Source organism: Parambassis ranga, chromosome 21 (genome assembly GCF_900634625.1).
Source record: "Parambassis ranga chromosome 21, fParRan2.1, whole genome shotgun sequence".
NCBI classification, from domain to species: domain Eukaryota; kingdom Metazoa; phylum Chordata; class Actinopteri; family Ambassidae; genus Parambassis; species Parambassis ranga.
The window spans coordinates 11,825,123-11,851,110 of NC_041041.1; the positions used below are offsets into that span (position 1 = coordinate 11,825,123).

Below are 25,988 nucleotides of genomic sequence, written 5' to 3' on the forward strand. Positions count from 1 at the left end.
GACCCACCTGCTGGAGACCAGGACAGGCAGAAAGATGGGGGAGTGGAGAAGAAAGAAGGCTACAGATTTTTAAGATGAAATAAAGAACTTTAACTACTGTGACTGTGAATGATACAGGCAGGTGTGTGCTAACAGTTAGGACACCTGTAACCATTAAACATTAGTGTGAGTAACCTGAGCCCCTAAAGGAGACAAAAAACCTTCAAGTGAACGTTTAACAAACTGTTTAAACACGTGTTTAGTTAATATAGCATCTAGTACTTGGACTATAGTTTTTGCTTTCACTGGTCAGTCCCCCTGAAGCTACAGCTGAGTGTGGTGATGGTTTGTGTCCAGCCGGACAGTGAGGTCACAATGTATTAACCTGTGGTCCCATGTGACCGGTAACCTCACCTTTCAGTATATAAATCAAGCTGTGATGCAGCCGTACCTTTGGGAAATTAAAACTATTCAGTCTCCATCAATGTGTCACTGCAGCTAAACAGAAACAACAGCGCCCAAATCCTTCTGGAAAAAAATCTAAAACGCGGGTGTCGCCGAGCCTGACATGAGCAGGTATAAACGCAGGGACGTGCTTAAAATGGATTACCTTTTATCCAGACAGATAGTCCACTCTGCAGATTCCGACGAATGCGAAGAAGTGTGCGCTGCTACCATCTTGCGATCCTCTTGCTGCTGATGCTGCTGCGGAGGTGGAGGGGGAGGAGAAGGAGGAGAGGGCTGGACCAACAACAGCTTCACCCACCTTCACTCGCTACCCTGCTGAAGACAGGTTTAGGATGGATATTCGGCTGGCATGCACTCCCTGTCCAACAGCCTCATTAGGGGCCATCGATAAATTACCTACTGAGGGACAACAAACCAATTTCCACACGTTCATGCTGACCTGAAGATGTGAGTGAAAATTATGATTTATAAACTAAGACAAAGTTGGACTCTTGTAATCTTTAATGCTCTGGTTAATTCATTTTGCCAAAAAAAAAAAAAAAAAAACACCAAACCCAAGCCTCATTATGTTACAAGACACAAATGAGACACACTTTTTTTTATTGAATTTGAGGGTTTCTGTTTTAAATTACATGAAAAAAATGTATTGATAATATTTATTTGTCACTGAGCCTTATTGCATGGAATACATTGAAAAAATAGTAGTCTAAATAAATAGCTAATAATACAATTATTTAATTTAAAAAAACGTTTTATATTTTTACTCATATCTGCAGGTCACCATGAACAACAGTTTTGTGTTGTTCAGTGTGTAATATATTGATAGTTCCTAAGTGTAGCTGGTGGACAGGAGTGGATGTCTGTTAAATATCCAACCTTAAACTAACTTCACCACACTTCACTCACTCCTGACAGCCCACACCAGCCAGCTTATACCTGCAGCAGCATCATACAGCAGAGGTTCACTCAGGAGGAAAAATGAATACATGTGAAGCCAAGAAGAGCTTTTTCTTTTCAGACAAAATGTGATTCAGATTTCAAAGCTATGATATACAACATCCAACAGGTTCCACATTTGAATGACCTGATACAACGAGGCACCATTTACAAGACTGCTGTGTAAATTAAAGAAAGGATCTGAGCTGAGGACTGATGCACAGCTGCTAACAGTGGTCACAGTGTTACTGGCAGCTGCCTGCAGGACTGTGGCTGCATCTTTCATGAAGTGGCCTGTCAGCACAAAAAGTGACTTCTCTGCTGCAGGACATTAGCATACTGTTGCAAAGGGGAGATGGAGGGCATGGCCGTGACCTTAGCAGGAGTATACAGTGACTCAAGTAAGAATCACAGACACCCAAGGCCGTGGAGTTAAATGGCTGCTTTAACTGAGTGCAACCGGGCCCTGTTGTTCTTTGTGTAGACAATAACGGCTTGTGTTTTATCAAAGTGTTAACGTTTCCTTAATGGCCATGAGAAAATAATGCTTTGTAACAAGGGGCCACATAATGAAAGGGTCTGCGGTCTCCCTCTGTTACCTTGACAACAGAAGGAGCCACGGTGGCTGTAGAAATGCTGTCTGTGAAACCATTTGTTTGCCCAGTTGTATGCCTCTATCACTACATTTTTCCTTTTCACCACTTCATAACTAAGATTTTGTGTTGAATGTAATGATATTTGTATTAATTTTCTGCCTTAACCTGTCATAATACTGCAGAGGTTTGCTGATAATTTAGCTTAATGTAATTTATTTTTTATATCACTACTTCATTTAATAGATTTTAATAATTTGAATCAAAAGGTATTACTCTTATCTGCAGCAAGATGGCAGCATTTTCCCTGTAATTCTTTTTTGATAAAGGCACCAAAATGATTCATTCCTTATGCAGAGAGAGGCCTGTGCAATAAGTATTTTACTTTGTCTTTGAATACATCATACTTTTAAAATCTTAGTTTGAAGACAAACGTTTACATTTATATTAAAATACTGAAACTTTGTCCAGTGTAAGATGTTTATCGGCCCATGTTTCCATCAGAACGAGCAGCCACTTCCTGTTGTATTCTTCTAAGTCGCTCCACTCTTCTAAAACCAATAGGATAAGACTGTGTTCAGGCCAGGGCATGCACCACACCAAACACACATTCCTGTAATCCTGCATACCACCAACTCACAACAGCAACAGACCAACACATAACAATGTGTGAAGATGTCAACATGCACTGCACCTTTGCTACAGCAGTTCAGTCACAGTACCTTACTGTTCTCAGAGATACAACAAAGTAACACTACAAATGTCCTTGTTTCTAAAACACTTCGATGCCCACACAAGTGGTTGAGCAGCAGACACTGTACTATAATATTGTAGAAAAACACTGAAGAGCACTTCAGTGGAAAAGAGAGACACTGTGGTACTTGTGGTACTAGTTGTACATAACTGGACAGAGTTTAAGACATTGTCTCAAAGGTTCCACTGGCCACTCACCTGCTCCTTTTTTTCCACTTGGCTTTCCCTGCTCACTTGGTGATGTTTGAAATGTTGCTATAGTGACCACTGGCTCGCCTGAAGTGGGCCATGTTAGCCAAAGTGCGCTGACTGTGTGCACATGGCTTTCTCAGACCAACAGTTGCTAGGAGATGCTCCTGCGAGCTGGAAATGGTAAACACATGGACACATGCAGCCCTCATGTGCACAATACAGCACAATTTAAAGTAGTGATGGGCATTCGAAAAGATATTTGCTATGCTGGTATGTAGAACTCATGCAAACAAAGTATGTTCAGCGTCAAACTTGGATTGGTCTCTTCTTATTTTGAGACATCATGTAGGAGTAAAGTTAATAATGGTACAGTCAAAGAGTATGGTGTTTAAATGCATGTTCTCTTTTGAAGTGTGTGCCCCAGCAAGACAAAGCAGCCAAAATCCAGATTTTCATCCAAAAAATGAGCACATCTTTAAGCTGCACTGAAAAATAAATAAACAATCTACATAAACTGTGCACATATAAAGGGCTAAAAAGATAAAACTTTACATATCAGATGACAGAGATGGAATGTGACGGGAGATAACTCCAGAGGAAATGCCTCAGGCCTGGATTCTTTCCAAAGATTTGAATGTTTTAAGACACCAATTTACAGCGAAGGCTTAAAATAACCCAAAGTACAAAACATTTTTAATGCTCATAATAGACACTAATAATCAATTCCAAGGCTTTCTTATACAGGGGAAAAAACTCAATAATGAGTGTTTAATGTTTCATGTTTTGTTCAATTAAAAATGTAAATGGGACTTTAGGCAACTAAAGGAAAATACCAAGCACACATAACATGCCTGATAATTAGATCACCATCTGTTTAAGCCTCTTTCTGCAGTCTGCTTCCTGTTTATCAATAATTACTATCATCACATTTTGTTACATAATGATCCTTTCTGCTGCAATCATGCCTGCTAAAGACTGTTTATAAAGTATACATATTGATCAACTATATGTTTATAACTACAAATATAGATAATATATGTCGAGGCATGTATAAACAGATTTATCATACAAACTCTAATTTTTGTGAAGACATTTAAAATAACTATCCATAGGGTGGAGATTTCCCACTTCTGCTTCCTAGGTCAGTTTGACAGGATGATATTTTTGCAATGTAGGTTCTTATCCACTGAGGAAATCTGAATAAATGTCCTCATTCAGGCAAAAACAGTTGGTCTTTTGTGCTTTTTGGATCAAACTATAGCAGGCACAGACAGATGTCAGCTAAGCAGTGTAAGAGTTAACATCCACAGTGTGGCTCTCTGGGGACGGGACCTGATTTTAAATATGAACGGCAAGAAAAAAGCTATATGCATTGTGGTTAAATGTTTTTCATACATATATATTAATTCAGTTGTTCTGTGGAATCACTTCAATGGGATTTGAGCACAATGAGGTAGAAATGAAAACAATTACAAAATGTCCCAAAACACTAATTGCAGCCAGAGCTAGAGGTATAAAAGGTATAAGATCTCTGTTGGTGACCTATATTTATTGAGGTCATATATACTCTCAACAAAGGAGTTGGCTCACTTTATGTTACTGAACTACACTCCTTTAAACTGTTGCAGAGGCCCTTAGTTCTAAACATATTCTCTCACTCAGTGTGAGCATGATATTAAAATATGTTGGGTTACTTCAACACAATATATATTTTGATCCTTCATATAAGTTGTCTCACTGTACAGTTCTAAAAACATTTTGCATGCATTTAAATAATAATAATGTTTCACTCATGCTTTAAACTCACTCTGTTGCTGATGACATCTTTCTAAGAATGCAGATGCCTGCTCTGTGTTTCACAATTCCCCATGCATAGCAGGTAGTGTTACCATAGAGTTCCATTATGTGGACTGTTAAGTGTGTGTGTGTGGGTTTTATGCTCTCCAAGACCAAAAGCACACAGATCCAAAACAAGAATAGTCAAAATATAAGAATTTAGGGGCTGGATAAGAAACAAAGGGTCTTAATGTTTACATAATGTAACTAATCTTCTTAAATCTCTTACCTCTTTCACCCCACACTCCCACCTTCTGAGCTTTAACTTTCCAGCAAAAGTAACCCTTCACCTGGCCAAAAAAGACATTAGGTTTTACAGCTCCAGTGGTATTTCTATTGAGACAACCAAACTGAACTTAATGTGTAACATATTACATTAGCAGTCACTCATTGAGACCATTGAACAGAATAGTGGAAAAGCAGCAAGTGAGGAAAGGCCCCTTTCTTTGTCTGCAGGAATTCACTTCTTACAGCTTTGGTTGCTGAACATGCGCAGTGCAATTGATCTCTCTCCTGAGTTGTTTTTGCATTTTAAGGTGTGGACTTTTGACCGTACAGAGCTTTGATATAGGGTATGAGCTTGTTCCCACGCCTTTCTCCGACAACCCCTCGTGTGTGTGGAGAAATATAAACGGGCGAAGGAGGAGGAGGAGAAGTGGAGGGTTACAGTCAGCCCTGGAATGTGTGCGCGCTCCCGGTCACCCGGTCGCGGTGCGGTGCAGCGCGCAGACTGGCTCGTGCGCGCGCATCCCCACGGCAGGTCTGGAAGTGCGAAGAGGAGGCAGGAAAACGCTGCCGGAGCGGGGAATGATGGCGGTGAGCACGGAAAAGGGACAACTTTGATACTGTAAAGCTGGGACGTTGGGCGATTTTTTTGGCGTCTAACACGATGAAGCAACTACGAGGTGAGAATCTCGGAAAGTTGTCTAGCTTTGTGTGGTGTTGTGTGTTCGGCTGTGTTCGGTGTTGCGTGTTCGGAACATTTTCAAAGGCTCGTAGTTGAAGTGCCACAATGAATTGTTGAGACTGAGACACTAACACTCGGTCTTATTGAACTGTTGGCCCTCTGAGTTGAACTTTGTTTGTCTCTTTATCTGTTGTTGGCTTTACCAGCACGCTGTTTAAGCAGTTTAGTTGAATAAAATACAAGTTCACAAGTAAAGTTACTTTAGAAGGTAACAAGTTTGGCTTAACGTTAGCTTATGCTAGTAGGCACCCGTCCAATTGCATGCTAACCTTTAAGTTGTTAGCCAAAAGTTCACGTTACATGTTCAGTCTTGATTTTAAATGTAGATGTTTTAATGAAGAGAACATGGTTATTTTAACTTGGTTTGAAATGATTAATATATAATAAGATAATATAAGTATCTGTATTTATGGATTGTGAGTTCATACGATTTCTAAATACGTTCCGTTTGCTCTCTTCAGATGACTGTGCTGAGTCTGTTTAATTGAGACAGCATTGTTTCTTAAAATCTCCGCCGGACCCATGGCACCGGTTGCATAAAGTCGCGGAGGACTAGGAGTGCACCAACAAACACTGTAACTCTCTCAGTCTCTCTCTCCAATCCCGGCTTTTTCAGAAGTACAGCTACAGCACATACACAAGGAAAAATGATCAAAGCAGAGAGCAAAGGAGGCGAGAGGAGCCTGAGGAGCGCGTCTCCACACAGAAATGCATACAAGTCTGATTTCCACGCCATTAAGTGCACCTTTGATGGTCCAAAATCTGAAGGCACATCCAAAACGTTTGCAAATGGATCCACTGACACCCGGGAGGACTCAAGGGGGAGGCCTTTTGGGACCAGAGTGAACAAGATAAAAAACATATTCCTGCAAATGGATTGTCAGCAGCAGGAGTGTCAAGAGGGGAAGGTGACCCTAAAGTCTGAAGTGCCCCAGGTGTCTCCACCCAAGGTGCCGTTTCCAGCCAGCACTCACAGAGTTAATTTCAACAATGCTACAAGCCCAGAATCTAACATTTTAGATAAAACACCCAAGGGAGAAGATGCTGAGATTGACAAAGTGGCTTTGGCAGAGAAGTTTTCTGTGACAAGAAAACTCTTTGAAAGGGGAATCAAAGAGCAGCCTGCAACTGAAAAGCAGTCTCCGAACAGAGTAGTAAATCGCTTGTCCCTTGGAAGCGCCTCTGACGAAGGGAAAAACACAAGGAGAGTTTCAGGGAGCTCAGAAACCACTATCAAATCAGAGCAAACGGCTACATCAACAGTCAAGAGCCAAGAGGATGAGAAGGCTGATGGCGAGATGGCGAGGCACACGTCTAGAGCGTCGCTGAATGCAGGGCCTATGTCAAAGCGGTTGGAGAATTACATGGCTGAGAATGACTCAGAAGACAACACAGCTGCTGCAAAAGGAGAATTGCTGTCTGCCAAACAGCACAGTACCACTGAACACATACTGCCTACCTCTTCAACAAAGGACAGCTTACACAAACCCACTTCTCCTGTCAGAGATGCCTCTGACTCCTCAGTTGTAAGTGATACCACTAACAGGAATAAAGATAACAAACCAACTTCACCAGGGTCTAATGTTGGGCCTAAACCAACGCTTCCGCTTAACAAGGCAGCATCTAAATCTATTTCCTTGACAGCTGATGCCCCTCACAAGCCTCTCTCAACAGAGCAAACAACCCAGTTTAGCCAAGGCTACAAGAGCTCCCCATCATCTGGTGATGTATTTAGTCGGCCATCTGCTGGTCGTGATGAAGGCACACCACAAAGTCCACCCCCAAGGGATGTAAAGCAGCCTTCACCATCAGCTAGTGGCTTTCAGAATGCCAGCACACTCCAATACTCTGAAAAGGCCAAGAGTAATGACACTGTGGTACACAGCCAGACCTCTTCACCGGAATCCAGAGGGGTGGGTATGGTACGGGCTGAACTGGTAGTAGTTCAGAATGAGTCCTCAGAGAGTGAAGAGAATGAGGATGAAAACATTGAAGATAATGTTTTTGAGGAGCAAAAGGGGCAGTCAGACCTGAAGAGAACCTTTCCAGCAGGAAAACAGAACTGTGGCCCAGCACGTCACATCATATCAAGAGATGACACAAAAGAGGCACAAACAGTAGCTGAGACTGTGGCTGAAGGTAGAGTCCAGGAAGATAAAAAGGATATTGGACTGAAAAAAGAGAGACAGGAAGACAGTGTACTTGTGAGCCAGGTTGATGAAGATTGTGATGAAGACGGTGAAGCAGCAGAGGAGGAGGAGGGTGAGCTGGAGGAGCAGGTGGATAGAGAATCTCCAGTAGTGTGTGGTATTGAGAACGCAGCATTTGTGGATGACAGGGATGTAGACCAGGTCCTCAGGGAAGAGGAGGAGGAGGAGGCAATGGAGGAAGAAGACGAGGAGGAGAATCAAATGTATAAGGAGTATGATGACTGTTATGAGGCCCCAGGTCTGTCAGAGGAGGATGAACCTCCTGTAAAGAGGAAAATCAAGTTCTCCACAGAACCCATTCTGGTAAGTACTTTATGTTTTTTTGTACATTTGAAGCACTGTTGATCAACTGAAACACCTAGAACACATTGCACCGCATCTTGATTATACACCACTGTTTCACTGACTCAGCAATTGTGTCTTCTCTGGGTGTTTCCCAGCAGACACAAGACGAATTAGTGGGGGCTGAGAATGAACACATTTGTTGGGCTTGTTGACGTCACAGCTGCAGCACTGTATCATCAGACAAGCTTTGCCACCCATTAGACTATGGTGTATCTAATCTTGGTGAGCAGGGAGGCACACAGTGTGACAGCCTCATCTCCTGGAGGGGGAGAAATTTGTGTTGAAAGGTTGTATCATAGTTTGTGGTATTTTTGGAAATAATGTTGACTTTGCACAAGAGCCTGTGAGAGCAGGGCCACAGCTGAACAAGAGCTGCAGCGAGGTAGACACCTGAAACTTTAGACTACCTCTGAGTCAGTGGGCTGGGTGGGAATTTTTTTTCTCATTCAGCCATGTTCCTCCCTGATCTTGGACTACATGCTACTTTTCTGGTGACTACTTTTTACTATTTTAACATAGGAATTCAGGGGTTTTAATCACCAGTATGAACTACCACAGATCATGGCTAAGTCATCTTGCTGCCACTGGAGAAATTCTGCTTTTTAATAATCTATTCATTTGTAAGGATACACCTTGATAAAATGTATAATGTAAGGTATGTGTAATTTGACAGTCATGTAAGTTACACAAGGCAATGATATCTCCAAGAAGACCTCAAATTAGAGTTTTACAGTTAGTAGTTTTCTGTAATACAATCCCTGTACATTCATAATATCCATGTAATATATTGTCTAGATTTGTAATCTAATTTTCAAGCTCTCCTTTATCACCGCGTCATTGTAAACATTGCCTCTGTGTGTTTTTAGTTGTGTGGTGCTGCAAGTAAAAGTGGTATCTTCCACCACACGTATCCCATCATAACTATCTAATCAACTTTCACTAAAACATGGAAAACAAGTCACTTCAGTGCTTTCCGTACAGGTCAGTGTTTATCCAGGCCTTTAAAATGTACTGTTATCTCAGGGTGTGGGCCCCCCTCCCTGTCCCAGTCATCCTGGCAGGGGGTCCTGGGAGACAGGACCAGAAGCTGACCTGGAGTCTAGTGGACAAAAACAACAGTAGACCACATCTGCTCAAAGTGGAGCTATGACAGATAAAAACACGGCTTTGTATTCACATATCACAACATTATACTAGACTGTCTCCTTATTTTTGCAGTTCACATCCTGGTTACAACCACTCTGATACAAATTTGTTAACATGAAAGGTTATATGCAAGGCAAGGTTTATTTGTATAGCACCATTGACACACAAGGCAATTCAGAGTGCTTCACATAGGATGGAATTACAGAATAAAAACATTTTGAATGGAATGAAATTAAAATCATAAAAACATAAAATCAAATGAGAAGAGTGCAGTTAGACAATTTAAGAGAACACTGCAGTAAACAATAGTGTTTTCAGGCCTGACTTAAAGTGACTGAGCAGAGCTCAGGTATTCAGGAAGGTTGTTCCACAGGTGAGGCGCAGAATAACTGAATCCAAGGTGTACATCCTTAGGGCTGGCTCCAGGACACGGTGTTCATGCTACTATAATGTGTCTACTGTTTTAAGGTATGCATAAAACTTGAGATGTAAAAATTGTGGTACTGGAGTGTAGGGCTGCAAATGAAATTATTTTTACTACATACCGGCAGTTTATATTTATGATTTAAAATTTCAAGTACAATAATGTGGCTATTTTTACATGGATTAATTAGTTATATCTTTTGACTGTGTGTTATTTATAAAAAAGCAAGAATCTCTACAAGGGAAAAGACACTGATTTTTCGAAACCATGGGTTCAGTGTTAACTAGTTGGAGTTTTAAGGTAATTAAATCACACAAATGTCCCTCACCCAACATTTCTACCTGTGGCTTGCCAACTAAAACCTCCTGCTAGCACTACATCACTCCACAGTCTACTAGTCAGAACTGGCACTGGAAATGAGCACACTTTAGTTGTAGCTGACTAGGAGACAGGAAGTACTTTGTGCCTCCAGTGCACAACAGGATTAGGTCCCTAAGTAACCTGAGTCTCCTTGACAGAGGAGGTGTCCTGTGTGGAAGAAAGGTCCTCTTTGTGAAGTAAAAGGGACACAGAGTCTCAGCATGTATCACGTTTGTCAGGGTTGAAAAGAAATAAAATATGGTTTCTAATCCAGTCCGGCCATTACATAATGCATTAAATATAATTTGTAGATAAACTTTGTTGAAAATAGCACTGCACATTATACATGATGTTTTTTGAGAAGGTTCCTCTGCATATATGGTCACACAAAGACACTTCAGTAGGGCATTATATCAGTTTGTGATACCCTCTGGCTGTACAAATATTGCACCACTGCTTTAAATTATATCCCTGTTCTTTGTAGAATAGAAGTTATTTCCCTGGTAACTGCTAATAAATGCAGTGTTGGTGTGTACAGGCATGTCCACACTGGAAAAAACTTTTCAGTCTTACATGACTTGTGTTTGGCAGTTTATAAATTTGCATCTACCCGAGTTTTTCTCCCTTAACCATGTAGTACGGCAAAAAGCCAGAAGTAGCTAAATGATTAACGCTTCCAGCACTAGGTGTGTTATCTTCTTGGGGACAAAGATTATAGTAATTTCCAAGGAAGTTCTATATCTAAGGAGTTTGTCATTTTGTATACAGGGACATTTGGAATATTAGTTAAATAACAGCCATAATAGTATCTTTAAAGTTTCTTGACTGGGATCTGTACCTGCTGCTTTGCCCCTTTGCAGATTTGCCACCAGCAGATTTTGGTCAAGTGACCACATTGTTCTTAAACACACAGGGTGTGGTGCGAGGATTGTACAGTTCTTTGTACGGTAACTAAAAGAATTCAGCACCTCTTCCTTTGTTTACTCTGCTGATATCTATTCTGTTCATATTTGTCAAAGCATGCTCGTCTCTGTGCTAGTCTAATATGTCCTAGGCCTGCAGTGAAGTATCTGTACACATTTCACATGTCCCCTGCCCATATACCTGAATTTTGCATTATTAAAGCAAACTGGGCACACCACATATTTAGATGTTGCCCTCTGCAGCCAGCCCATCCTGTACTAGTGTTATGCTGTCCACTTACTAACCAAGATGGGTCTTCTGCTAAGGAATGCATCCGACATGGCTCCACCCTCATCCTACTGGCAGAAAGGATCTTGAGTTCACTCCAGCCACCTGGGTTAGTGTGTGACTATCTAACGAGACTGCAGAATACTAATGCAGTCAGTTCAATGCTGTTCATTGAACAGCGAGGCGTGGAATGAATCTTTGTTTGATTTCCTCAGTCTGTCTCATATATGATTACAGACAATAACAATGTGTTTTTACTGCTAGTAAACAGCCAGTAGGTGTTTTAGCAGCACTTCCGGGACAAAGTTATTTTTGTAAAACATTCATAAACAAACCTGTCCAACCTGTTCATGTTTCCACTCCATGTTTTGGAAACATGACTCCAGTATGATTCTCTGCTCTTCTCGGGCTCCACCCCTTCCTGCTGTCTTATATTTACACTTTGAGGATTAAAGAAAAATGAGCTTCATTGTACCAGTGTGACCTCTATGGTGTGTTAATCATTTTAGGAGCATGCACACAGAAAGTACTAGATATATATTTTGGTCATTTTTCTCGTGTTTGCACAGGATCTAAAAGCTGGACCCCATGTGTTTTTTCTAATTACTCTGTGATCTGTGCCAGGCCACCACCACTACCCCAGCGCACTCTGACAGCATGTTTTGATTTGTTGTCTTTTGGTCGGCCCAATTATATTATAAAGTCTCTCAATCCAGTGGTCAGCCCTCATTTTTCTGCTTTGGCAAGAGGTTTCTCTGGTTTGCTTTCCCTCACAGCTGCTGACTCATTTCCCACACTGGTATTCTGTTGTATGGAGGGGAGTTGGGGAAAGATGGAAAGGGTTTCAGTGTGGGTGTGTACATGTGAGCAGACAGACAGGGCAGACCACTACAGATGTAGAAGATGGATGAAAAGCCCACACACTTTGCTGAGAGCAAATGTATAGGTAGAAATGGAAATATGATTTTCTGTTTTCTCTGGTGTGCCATACTGGTTAAAGTCAGTTGTCTTATTAATGCAGTATGTTTCTTTTAGTGATCTTTAAACTGAGCATTTGCTGAACATTACATGAAAATTAGGGTTAGTCTGATCACTGGAGACAGTTATCTGTGTGTAAGGTTGTTTACTCTTAAGGGAGAGCCTAAAAAGAGATTGATTTCTGTCTTTCTTGCTAAGAAGACAGCAGTTGAGTGATTATGTTTCAGCAGAGAACAGAACATTGTTTGAAAACGGCCTACAAGGCCATGGCAACAAGAAAGTCAGACAGAGATTAGGGGAAGGTAGAGAGAAGAAGCCAAACTGCTACTTTGCTAATGTCACAGCACAGGAGGCAGTGGTGCTCCTTGTATTCTATTAACCTACATTTTCAACCTTTAATTACTAAACTCTCCAAAGTCTAAATTAAAACACATCTTTTATGCTTAATGAAATTTCTGTCTGCTCTAATTCTACAAGTCCATTTTAACTGTGTAATTTAGAAGCTAATAAGCTTTGTCTGTCCTATTTATAGATTGGCTTTCATGTTAGTTAGTAACAGAAATGCAGTATTATTTTAAAGATACAGGGAAGTTTGTCAAGTTTAAAGTTGTGTTCTTAAATACTATGTGGATAGCCTCATTTACCACTTTTTAGTAAAGGGGCAAATGGTTATAGATTGTGAAACTATGACGATACGCTTGTTCCAGTGTAAACTATAAAGGAAAGGTTTAGAGTTAGGTATTCTTGGGTTGATGTTTGAGGCCCCATGAACAGCATTCCTCCCTGAGCTACAGAGCTACAAGAGTGAATATATGGGGGCACTACTTGGGTAAGGTACCTGCAAACAATTAGTACATCAGTACATCCTGTTTCACAGATAGCAAAATTAGATTTCTCTTTGTTACATATATCTGATAATCGGTGGGATTTTGTAAAACAGAAATAGTTATGGTAATTTATTTTGACAGATTGAATGGAGAGTTTAGTGAGTTGTTCTGGAAACTTACTATCTGTACTGTTTGGGCTTCATCCAAATGTTACATAGTGAAGAGATGGAAAGACAGAGGGAGGAGGAGATTGCTTCTGGTTCATTCTTCAAGACTTGTCATCTTGCAGGATTAAGACCTTAGACTGTTGCCTAGAGTATAAATGTTTATTTGATTACATCACACAACCACATGATATGTCTTAATCAGCCTCAGTTGAATCCTTTAGTCTTTTTTCTTTTTTTATTGCCATTTTCTCTTATTTTTATATATAGCGCTTACATTTATTTATTGCATTCTTCATTCATTTTCGGCATTCCATCTATATAGAGGCCATTTAAAGCACTTCTCACAACTCTAAGAAAGGGCTTAATGACTTTAAGGGATTCAAAATTGTTAACTAGAAAACGGCTTAATATTCATAGGAGGAGTTAAAGAAATGGCATAGGTTTGCTTCGACTACATGTGTCTACATGGTGTCGTTTAAGTTTCTAGATAATGAATAATGTCTTCCTAGAATTTAAAGTTAATATCACAAACTCATCCTGTGCCTGTCAATATTCTAAAAAAACCAAGGTTTGCACCAACTGCATGTGACTTTTTTTGCAAAGATAGTGGGATTGATCTTTGGTCAAAATCTAACTCAGACACACTTCCAAAGACACCAATATCAGTAGTAATATTTATAAGGGAAGGGGAAGGAATACTGCTACATTCTTTTTTTCTTTTTTTTTTCTTCTCTCTCTCCATGTTCAGCCTTGCTGCTCATCTTGTCTATTTAATTTCAGAGGGATCTCTTTTGTTTGCATTTGGTAAGCACTAAAAGCTGCCAGAGCTTGCATTTAATTGCATGCTTGTTATTTATTTATTTAGTGACGCTTGTTTGGTGCAGTTTTGACAATGATGCCAGCATCACATTGGCACTACCAAGATGCAGACAGATTGTGACCAAGCATGGGGTTAATGTTACCAGCACTCTGTTTGGTTCACCTTCCTAAACAGGCATTATCCACCAAGGGAGTCTGCACAACTCTTAACTTTTTGTATCAACATGCTATCAAACAACAAAACTGAATTTGTGTGTTTTTTGACTCTTTACAATATTTTAGCCTAAAAGTGTGTGAGACAACCAGCAATAATATAGCAATAATAAAATTATTACTGTGCCAAGAGCTTTGTTTTCAACCTGATCTTAATGAACTTTACACGATGTAGTAAGGGGGTTCCCACAGATGGTGATCCCTAGACCATTTAATGCCTGACATGGTAGCACTCACTTTCAAGTGGATTATGAATGCCATTTCTGCATGGTGGTATCTGTGGTATTCAAGGTAAATGGCACAGTGTGTTAGTATTGCTGCATAACTAAAGGATAAGAGATTTGCATTTTTTGTGTGTCCTTTATATAGTGAATGTAGCAAATATTTGGAGGTGAAATAATAAATATTTATAGTATACTATAGTGTGTGTGTGTGTGTATGTATATATATATATATCTATATATTCTTTTTAATGTGTTTTGACAACACTTTTCACCTCCAAATATTGATATTTGCTACATCCACTGCTTAGCTCTCCCCAGCTGTGCCCTACTTTTCACGGTGCTCATGTTCTCTGTACAGCGTGTGTGTGCCTTCATAATTGCAACCAGAAAAAGGCCTTTGGGATGCTTCCAGCAATTGGGGAAGCCTGAATGAAATGTTAGCAGCTTCTTAAAAACGTAGGGGTATATTTTCCATTCTGTTTTTTGGAATAAGTAGGTTATATCTTAAATAAAGAACACATTTTTATTAAATGGGTCCAAATAATCATTAACGTTTCTACTGCCAATCAGCAGCTTTGCTATTGTAGTAAACCGGTACCTCATATTTCTTAGCAAACTAAAGTTCCTCTCACACAGTCAATGTCTACCAATTTTAGATTCGCTGACATAAAAAACTATGTGAAATGCTCATGCCTGTGCAGATATTGTAAATGCTATTCAACAATATGTTGGCTTCTTAACCACTTGGTAAAGACAGTAGATTCTGTTACTGAATCAAGTCTATACACTTAATGTCTTGACCATTGCAGGTCTTCAGTACCTTTTGCAATGAAGAATATGATCGGCGCAATGACGACGTTGACCCAGTGGCAGCCTCTGCAGAGTATGAGCTGGAGAAGAGAGTGGAGAAGATGGATGTGTTCCCTGTGGAGATTGAAAAAGGTAGGCATAAGAAGACAAAAATACATTTCTATGTATGTTTTTGTAATTCTGTCAAAAGATTGAGTTTACATAAACGGAAAAACCTTTCTATATATATGCTTAACATATACCACTAAATTCCCTAGTAATAATTATATCAGAAGGTGCTTGTGGTTCTACTAAATGTACCACAGCATGAAGCTTTTCAGAAGTCAATCCCTGCATTAAATAAAAATAAAAAAAATCAATATAACATCAAGGACAGGAGTTGCTAAAAACACTTAAGACAGACACACTGGTGAGGTAGTCCACTAATGCACTGGGATTGGTGAAGGGGACAGAACCAAATCAAACATGATGTAGCCATGTGAAAAGCATATTTTAAATATAAGTGTGAAATTCAGTTTGTTGCAGTTCATTTTACCCATTCTTTAAAATCTGTGTAATTTCTCTGCCTAGGAGACAATGGACTTGGTATCAGTATCATAGGAATGGGAGTGGGAGCTGACCAGGGTCTGGAAAAGCTTGGCATCTTTGTAAAGACCATAACTGAACAAGGAGCAGCTGAAAATGATGGGCGGTGAGTTTGAGTACTGTCACCCTCCTATTTGTGTAATAATCCACTTGAATCTTCACTTACAATAGAGTCATAATGTTTTTACTATAACACTCTCTGTGTACACTCTGTAGTGTACAAAGTGTGTGTGCATGCTTCTGGTTGTATACAGTTGGTTTAAATTCCTCATTCCTCAAGTGACATACATTGCACAAATATCCCAATCTATTTATATCTCCACAAGGAAGCTAAAGAAAACACTTGTTTCCCAGACATTTTTAGATTTGTTTTAGTCACAGCTGCATGTTGAATGGGATGCAAAACTCTTCAATGGAAAAGCTTTGTAACCACTATCTTCTGTCTCATTAGCATACAGGTGAATGACCAGATAGTGGAGGTGGATGGTATTAGCCTGGTGGGAGTCACGCAACTGTTTGCAGCTACAGTCCTAAAGAACACCAAGGGCAGAGTGAGGTCAGTTCAAAGCTCATCATCTTGACCCTGTAAACAGCCTTGTTGATAATAAGAATGTACTGCTCTTATTCCACACTAATGAGTCATTGGAGTGTATATGAAGGTGTTTTTTCTTTCATGTTAAAAAGGCTACACAAAGTTTTGTGGCATGTTAATTATTTATCATAGGTAAATTAAACACCCACACACAACAAGGTCAGGTTTAAACTGCATCACTAAATTTGCATTTTCAGCAGTGGTGGAAAAAGATACAACAGAGGTTCTGCAGTATGGTATTTTAAAGCAACATGTAAAATGTGATACACTGCACTAACAAATCAAATCAAAAAACAGGTTCCTGATTGGTCGAGAGAAGCCAGGTACGCAGAGTGAGGTAGCCCGCCTTATAAGTGAGACACTAGAGCAGGAGAAGAACCAGCAGCGGCAGCAACATCTGGATGACCCCTATGAACACTCAACAGAGGAGGTGAGCCCTTTGGTCATCATGACCTCAGAAGTCGATTCTTAAGCCTATGCTGTATACATGATATGGAAGAGATAGGGAATGATTCATATGGTAATGTGAACAGATCTAAGATACTGCCATGACAGAGTTGTGCTGTGGAAATGTAAAACCAAATGTTTTAGAGCTTTCAGAAAAAAAATCTTTCCATGTTAGAAAATAGTCATTTAGACAATACTATTGTGACATGAGCACAGCAGTTGCCCCTTTGTCACACCCACTGCAATCCCACTCTGCTTAACCAGGAAATGAGCAGCTGGCTGTGAGTAAGCCATGTGTCACTATTCTGCTGTGTTGGAAGCCGTTCATTCAGCTGCCATCTGTCTGCCAGAGTTGTGAAATGTTTGCTTTTTGAAGTTCAAGCAGCCACAAGTCAGACTGCATTTACAACACAGATATTAAGCAGGGAATGTGTGTTGGATTTTACTACAGCAGTCAAAGAAGAATAGCACAGCTTTCTGTGTGGACAGAGTCTATTTGTGGTTCTGTAAAGGGTGTGTTCATAGTGTTGTTATCCACAGAGAATGTACTTGTTTGGGTATGCTGTATTGAGTCTTCAGACTCTAGTGAATTGTGGGGAGTGTTATGCCATGTATGATGTATTTCAGGACGAACGATATGAGGAAGAGGACGGCCTGGATGAGCGGATTCTGGGGTCCAATTTCTCTCCAGGGCGAAACGTAGAGGTGTTGGAGCTACCTGATTCAGAGGCCTCATTTATGCCGACCAACATGGACAGTTCTCAGATGGCCTTCAGGTTCAAAGAGGTATCAGTCATCAATATTGGGCAGTTTAGAATCAACAGATGTTTCTCAAAGACTTCCATTCATCCAGGTCATGTTATATCATAGAGAAAGAGAAATAGAAGCAGCTGGACTCATCGTGGTTTTCTGAAGACATTTCCCCACTTCCCAAAGTGGCTTTAAGAACAGCAAAACGGATGAGGCTACTCAGAGGGGAAACATCTTCCTCTTGGATACAGGAGTTTCTCTAGAAGAACCCTTGGGCAATTGAGATTGTAGAACCTATCCCTATTACCCTCTTTCTAGGCTGTAACGCTTAACTTTGTGTTACTGTACTTATGTTTGTGAAAAACTTTAAATAAAGATTAAGAAAATAATAGCTAGGGAGGTGCACACTTTGTTGGCCTATTATGCCACAGATGACGTTCAGTGGAGCCTAGACTACAATGACACCACAAAAAGTGATAGTAAGAGGCTGGTAAGGGTGCTGCTCCTGTAAATACCACCCTACACCTACCCTGGGTTCCTTATGTGGATATATACTAACTGTACAGTATAATGTTAACAAGTGTATCCATTTGATTTAATTTTTCCCCTCACAGCTGCAGCTCAAACACAGCATTGCCACAGCTGAGATAAGTCAACTGAGGGAAAAGGTATGGTGTATTTCATATAACATCTATATAACATAACAAAGTGTAATATTATAATTTTATGTCTTCACATTGAGTGAAAATTAATCCAAATACATTTAAAACTATATCTATAGAGAGATGGAGATACATAGAAGCATACTTAACCCTCTAAAGATGTTCCCTTGGGGAAATTGAGGGTTCCCAATTTAAGTTATAATAATGACACAGCATTTTTTAAGAAATTAAACAAAATGTACAACCTGATTTTTCTAAATTATATTTTAATTCAATGGGTAACAACCAGACAGTCTTTCAGACTGCCAGTGACCCTGCCAAATAAAGTCACCTCATCCTTACAACATGTTACTGCCTTTGTACAGCTTAGGGCATCAGAGGAGGACAAATCATTGTGGGAAGCCAGGGAATCTGCACTTGAGCAGAAGCTTGAGGATAACGACGACAAGATCCTGAAGTTGGAGAATTACTGGCTGGAAGCCCAGGCTGTGTGTAAGAATGTGAATGAACAGCTAGCTGAGACTCAGGCACAGTATGAGACTCTGGACAAGAAGTACAACAAAGCCAAGAAACTGCTCAAGGACTACCAGCAGAAGTGAGTTTGTCCTGAGATGCCCAACACTTCAGTGCTGTTGAAGTTTTACATAGAAATGAGGTGAAAGATGGAAGTCATTACTTTTGATGTCTGTGGATGTTCTCATTCATTCAGGTCATGTCCAAAAGTTTAAATCAAGGCAACTGGACTCTTAGCTCTTTGTCTGTTCAGACAAAAAATAATTAAACTCTTGGACATTACTCAAAATATTTTAACAGTCAAATTAGATAGATATAGAGTTTCTAATAAAAATATTTGGGGGTGAAATTAAGCAGTTTGTTGATAATAACGTTCGACATGATTACATGTTAAAAGCCTGATGGGAACCACATTACCTCATTTCCTCCCCAGAGAGATAGACTTTGTGAAGAAGGAGGAGGAACTGAAAAAGATCCTAGATGAAAAAGACAAGTGGTACAAAGATCAGCTGGAGAGCTTGCAGAACAGAGTAAGATTCCACTTTGTAAGATAAATGTTTGTATACCAACAGACCTGCTAGAGACACTGAGTGTGATTGCTTTGTCCACAGATAGCTGCCCTGGAGTCCAGTGGGACTTCAGTTGTGGAGTGTCAAAGTGGTCGTGACTCTGCTGCAGAGGACAGACTAAGCTGCCAAGACTCCATCACCAATACACAGTCTGTTGACTCACTGCAAGGTATGCTAAATTTCTCAAACCTAATTAAACTGGAAATACACACACCACACCTTCCTTGTGTGATCTGCAAACCGTTTACAAGTACACATCATAGTTTCAGCTGAACCCTTGTAGTTTCTGGAAATTGCAGGTGCAGAGTCCTATAGGGCATTCACTGTGTATTTATCATGTTTTTTCCTGCTAGAGCAAGACTGGAGCGAGTTGGTCCCTGAAACTGAGCGCTTGGACACCAGTGCACACAGGGCAAAAGGCCTGCTTGCTCAGAGGGCCAAACGGCAGCCTCCGTCTCGGAACAAACTCAAGGAGAGCCTTGCTGGGGCTTCATGCCACTCTCAGGTCAGCAAGTAACAGCCGCTAGTTTGTTTGATGAACATGTAGTTGAATTGTACTTGAGACTGTTAACATGAGGCCTGAAACCTCAGTGGGGATCAGTCACACTCAAGTGACATTCAAAGCTAACAAAACACCTCCCATCTGTATAGGAAGGCTCAACACTTTGTAACGTATGTTTACGTTTTTGTGAACCACCCTGTCACAGAAAGGGTATTTTGTGCCGTATTAGCATCATGCAGATATACTATTACCGGTACCTCATTCTGGGGCTGATTTGCTTTGTTCCGTCTTAAAAAAGAGGGAGCTGAGTTTGCAGGTGTGACCTACTGTGGGACGGCAGAACTTTTCCTAAAATGCTGAATTGTCTTAACAGATAAGATTACAGTGGGCAGCATCCTTGATTATTTTTTCTTGTCTCCACCAAAAATGGCCAATCAGAACTCAGGGGCCAAGCTTGTATAAATAGCTTTTATCCTCTCTTCCTTACATTGTCCTTGTAAATAATTAGTTTGCTCCCTACAGGAAACCGAAGACGATGACAACGAGAAGGAGGAGCAGGAATCTCCCAGGAGGAGGAGGTCTATACAGGAGAGTCTGTCACTCCCAGTTCCTGTCTGCTATCCTCAGAAAGGACACAAAAATGATTCAGGCGAGAACAGAGACGACTCCAAGAGTAAGGCAGAGCTTTCCAGCAGCCCGTCCTTGTCACTGTCACAAGGAGACAGCATTGAAAGCAGTGGAAGTCCTTCTTTGTCCTCTCCAAAATACGATTCCTCTCCACAATCTCCCTCAGTTTTCATGCGCAATGTCAAGAAGAGAGAGTCTAAAGGCAAGGGCAAAGAGCTGAAAGGTATGCAAGGCCCATATATGATGCCTGGAATATGAAGGCCTGCTCTTTGCTCAGGCTGATTATCATTGTGTCGTTACAGAGGAGTCAAATGAACCTTCATCAGGAGGAAAAACTAAAAGACGATTTCCAGACTTTGGGCAAGTATCCAAACAAGTCATTGTTACACCACTGCTATTATTACCCCAGATTCCCCCCAATTCTTAACAAACTGAATTAATGTTATTGATGATCACAACAGGGGCCTGAGGAAATCAGGGGGCAAAGGAAAAAAACATGACAAGGAGGCAATGAGAGCATCTTTGGATAGCAGGTAACTTATACCAAGCATGAAGTCAACGCTCTGTATAATGGGAAAAGATGATGACCCATGCTTCAGTGTTTTCTTTTATCTAATCTTAATGATTTTATCAAACTACATATTAGGCCTTCGCATTTGTGTATTTATAGTTGTATGTCCTTGCTTCTTTGATGGCCAGGGGGTCAGCAGAGTTACTTGAGGAATCTGGAGGGAACCTGTCTCCTGCAGACTCGATGACCTCCATCCCCACTTGTATGCCCTTCTCCTGGTTTGGAGACAAAGACAGAGATAGAGACAGAGAACCTTCGTCTTCCAGCAGCAGCCTGCCCTATGCTGCAACTGAGACCAGCAGTGAGCAAAGCCAGGATCGCAAAAATAAGGTACAGTATAAAGCTTGGTGTGAATTTCTGTGAAAATAAATGCAGGATATACAGGATGAAGACAATATTTGTACAAAGTGGAGCCTTAATGTTTCTACTTGCCACATAAATGAGGCTGAGATACAACACTTCAGTCTGCTAGTTTGCTGTTAAAGACACAGTAAGCTGTAAAATTGTAAATTGTTTATCCTTGACACATGATGTGAGGCTGGTTTCATGTTTCAAGGCTTCAAATACCTCGCAGATATTGCCATAACTGAACCATGTTTTTGCTGTCAGAGAGAAATAGCCTGGAAAGATTTGGTGGCTTTTCAATTAATTTGCAAGTACTGACACATCAAATGAGAAAAGCCTGACTTACTGTCACACAGGCCACAGTTGTGCTGCTCTTCCCATGATACAGTTTAATGAGTTCAAGACTGAACCAAGAAGAGACGCAACATAGAAAATGATTTTGGTTCTGTCACCATGTGCTTTATGGTATCTCTCTGAAACATGTTTCCTTCAAACAGACAAATCTCTCCTGGTCCTCTTTATTCAGTCGCTCATTAGATTTGGTACAGTATACACATTTTTGTTTCACTTTTGATTCTAGATGACATGGTAGAGCATCACTAACCTAGTTCTGGATTTGTAATTCTCACCTTTGACACCCTATGGCTCATTCACTGTTAATTGTTTAGTGGGTATGTGGTAGTGTTTTAATCAAATCTCACTCTTTGTTGAAATGAACTTGCACTTATGAATAATATTACCCTAATTCTAAATTTAACCCAGTTTAACTTTGAAAATCCCACTAGTGAAAAACATTACCTCATACCTGGAGTGTGTGTGTTTGTGTGACTTGATAATGTTAGTTGTTGTAGTTTAGAAGTTGTTACTCTAGCATTGGTGGTGGACTGGTGTCTGTTTTGGGCAGCTTGAGTAGTGTGCTACTTTACAGTAGATACTGACCTCACCTTCTTCCACACATTGAAGATTATGGTCAGTTGTTGACTTGGGAAGCCGCACTGTAATACGTTCTAATCACCATAATTTTAGTCCTTATAGAACAGTCACCACTTAACCCTGACGCATGATGTTTTGTTTGTTTGCCTCTTGTAGTGAAGAACTGCTGTGTGGTGATGATGTGTTGTTTTAGTAAATGCGTTCCTTGTTTCCACTTGTTCCAGAGTTTTTCAGTCATAGATGATTCTAACCCTGCCAGTCCCAGTTCAGACATCTCTGGGTTAGTTGCTGAACCCAGTCTGTCTGGGCGCTCACACACTTTAATCTTCTCTTCCAGCGAGGTGAGTGCTCTCCTTGTTGCACAGTCACAAAAGCCATGTGGGACGCCTTGATGCGGCTGAAAGGCGACATTCTCAAGCATGCTCTGTGAGCCTCGCCCCCCTTTCATAGCACAGATTTAATCATGAATGGAGAGGGAATATAAGACTGCATGTGTGTGTGTGTCAGAGCTGTTTTGTGCTGAGTCTTGTGGCTTAGCTTTTCATAAGGCAGCTGCGTTGTTAGTTTGTATGTTATGTTTTTTTACAAGCTTTGGCAAACCACAGAACAATGTGAACTGCCCTGCTGTCTGCTCAGTGATAATTCACCATCTGTTTCTTTCTGATATTGTCTGTCAAAAATGTATTGGCACTCTGCTGTCATTGCACGCTCGTTTTCTCAGTGCTAGCCTGGGGGAATGTGTACCGGCAGAACTTGTAGTACTACTATAGTTGGCTTTGTGTCACTTCAGCCAGCACTCCAAGCTTAAATTGCTTTACAGCATCTCCTCCACTCATACAGTGTACAAGTTAACGGTTATTCAGACAAAACATTTTAAGCCTGTTGGAGATTACACTGATCAACACATACTGCCCATGATATCAGCATGGCTAAACAATATTTGAAGGTGTCCACTATGTATCTTTGGACTGTGTCTTTAATCTGTGTTTCTTGGCACTGCTTGTGAGTAATGAATGTGGAATCTTCCTATACACATTACTTTTCTGTACCCTGCACAGAAATGTTTAGAAAGTAGATTGGAAATCAAACTCACAAATATATGATACTAATATGTGTTTGTGGTATTGGTTTCTTCTGTAGACTCTGGATGATGAACCAGTAGCCACAGGAAAGGAATATCAGTGGCAGAACCGGCCGGTCTCTGAATGGACAAATCAGCAGGTGTGTCACTGGTTGATGGGCATGAACATGGACCAGTACACACCTGAATTCACAGCTAAGGGAGTGGATGGACAGCAGCTCTTGCACCTGGATAGTGACAAGTTGAAGGTAAAGAAAATGGAAAACTGAATGACTATTACTGAGGTTGCAGCACTGTGAAAAAAGTGGCTCTTATTGTAAGTCTTCAGCCTGTGCTGCCACCATGTGGCCAGAGGGTACTTGAAATAATTCTTCTCTGTGAGTGAGGAAGAGCATGTTGAAGACATTAATAAGAGGAATCATATGACCATTTTTACCAGAATGGTAAAAGTTATTTATAGAATATCTAACTTTTATAAATATACATCAACACATGGTTACATTTATGTTTAAAAAAGTGACTGAACTCGGCCATTTTCAGCCTATTAAATGTGGAAATACTGTATGTACAAATCCCTCTGGAGATTAAGTTTGGTTACTTGTTGCCACTGAATGTTCAGACACTCGAGACTTCTAAAAGTTATGACAATTCTGAAATATTCTAGTGTTCTTATCTGTGCTTTTTTCCCCTCTGTTCAGGCTCTTGGGGTGTCGAGTCAGAGTGACCGTTCAACTATCAAGAAGAAGCTGAAGGAAATGAGGAAAGCTCAGGAGAAGCTGGAGAAAAAAAGAGAGAAGGAGGGTCGACGCAGCGGGAAACTGCCGGTCACTACTGACTCTGTCTGCTGAGGTATCAGCTCTGGGTTCTGAATCCATGCATCTCATAAAGTTCTTAATCATGCAGAATGATGAGACACATTTTTTTTGTCTTGGGTCTCCTGAGGTTTACATCACATTGTCAATGCCACAGTACACTGACTAACAGGAGAACCACGATCTGACTGAGGGACCAGTTGTGATTTATGTTCATTATGCAGCTTCTGTTTCTTTTATCATTTTCTTTCCCCAAATATTTTATCAAACTTAAGATTTTAACTGAACAATGGGGAATATCAAGTGTTTGGTATGTGACCAAAAAGGTGACCTAACATTTTTACCACTATAAAGCTAAAGTTTGGTAGTTTTTGCAGATCATGCACACATTTACCTATGGACATCAAATGTATTCTGCTTTTATAGCATTTTATATTTTTGCTAATATGATATGCCTGTTTCCATGTTAAACTCTGTGCAGGAACAGATATTGTACAGGTCAGATAAAAGCACTATATTTGTCTTTTAAGCTTCAAAGGGCGACAAGGTTTTAAATGTATAAAAAGGTTTTATACATGTGCCTATTAACTGCATTTTTTTAATTAAATAGCATTGTTCATTTTATACTATCTAATTTTTTTCTACTGAGTAGAATAGCTAGGCATCATTTTTTTTTGCTGAATGAAAAGCAACAAACAAGCAGGGACAAGCTGCTCTGTTGTCCCTGACTCTGATGGTACCATGATGCTGCATGTAAATACACAGCACGCAGGTCTGCTACACTTCACCGGTCTGTCAGAAGGTAGGACAAGGACCTGTGTGAGGCGGAAGCCGTGTCATGAATGAATTTTGAGGCTGAACAATGAGTTCACAGCTAAATCCAAGAGTTTCCTGTCTTCTTCTCAAGCATGACTCCATGTTCTGTATAGAATATGACATGTTGGACTGCAAAAATATGATTTTCTTTTTTTCTGTTTCCTGGTACATGCAGCATCAATAAACTGATTTTCACTTTATCTCAAGCGTTACATTTCAACCTCTGTGCACACCTGAATCAACACCAACAGAATCTGTGTGTGTGACAATAATAATTGTCTGCTCACTCTTTAATTGAACACTAACACATTTTTTTCTGACAGTGTACAGGGGATATACTGAACATTCACTTCTAGAAACCTGATGCCAGTTTAACCAGTCAACACTCGACACTGTTGAGTTAACATTTGCCCAGCGAGGACACAAAGTCCCACAGTCACAACCATTTCCATTTTAATGCCCTCAATCATCACTACACAAAAAAATATCACAACACGCTGTCCACGTCTTTTCAACTTGCATAGAGCTGTTTTCACATAATTTATCTGAAACATGTATTCTATACTTAACATGATCCACTAAGGTACTAGTTTGTATAACAAACAAAAAGCGAAGCTTATTTTACCAAATGAGTCCTAATCATACAGTCACAGCACTCAAATACTTTAAATCTTCTCACAGATGAGAGAATACTAAAGCCAGTTTGACCCCATAGGTGATGCCTCATAATTATCTCATTGCTTCC

General features: G+C 40.3%; 2 protein-coding genes across 9 annotated transcripts in view; one reads left to right on the plus strand and one right to left on the minus strand.

Moving 5' to 3' along the window:
- The window catches only part of rapgef4a (Rap guanine nucleotide exchange factor 4a), a 28,167-nt gene extending 25,211 nt beyond the window's left edge, over nucleotides 1–2,956 (minus strand). The window contains exons 1-2 of one of the 2 annotated variants that reach the window (XM_028393188.1): nucleotides 2,928–2,956; nucleotides 590–759 (exon numbers count right to left, since the gene is read on the minus strand). In XM_028393188.1, the coding sequence (XP_028248989.1) occupies nucleotides 590–657 (68 nt within the window). In that variant the 5' untranslated portion in view covers nucleotides 658–759; nucleotides 2,928–2,956. Of the gene's footprint in view, nucleotides 1–589; nucleotides 760–2,927 lie in introns of those variants that run through there. The other variant, XM_028393190.1, reaches the window with a different exon arrangement.
- Nucleotides 2,957–5,490: 2,534 nt separating this feature from the next.
- ppp1r9ala (protein phosphatase 1 regulatory subunit 9A-like A) lies at nucleotides 5,491–25,443 on the plus strand. Of its 7 annotated transcripts, none has more exons than XM_028393348.1 (21): nucleotides 5,491–5,662; nucleotides 6,186–7,986; nucleotides 8,089–8,237; nucleotides 15,438–15,570; nucleotides 16,009–16,129; nucleotides 16,475–16,579; nucleotides 16,913–17,045; nucleotides 17,690–17,848; nucleotides 18,427–18,480; nucleotides 18,840–19,069; nucleotides 19,421–19,517; nucleotides 19,599–19,725; nucleotides 19,910–20,061; nucleotides 20,581–20,908; nucleotides 20,988–21,045; nucleotides 21,147–21,218; nucleotides 21,385–21,586; nucleotides 22,099–22,143; nucleotides 22,759–22,875; nucleotides 23,675–23,863; nucleotides 24,314–24,463. In XM_028393348.1, exons 2-21 carry the CDS (start codon nucleotides 6,372–6,374, stop codon nucleotides 24,461–24,463), a joined length of 4,236 nt encoding a protein of 1,411 aa, XP_028249149.1. In that variant the 5' UTR covers nucleotides 5,491–5,662; nucleotides 6,186–6,371. The 7 variants fall into 7 exon arrangements, with proteins under 7 accessions (XP_028249149.1, XP_028249148.1, XP_028249144.1 ...); XM_028393347.1 differs by having other exon boundaries at nucleotides 6,186–7,770; nucleotides 7,825–8,237; XM_028393343.1 differs by having other exon boundaries at nucleotides 6,186–8,237.
- Nucleotides 25,444–25,988: the final 545 nt, after the last annotated feature.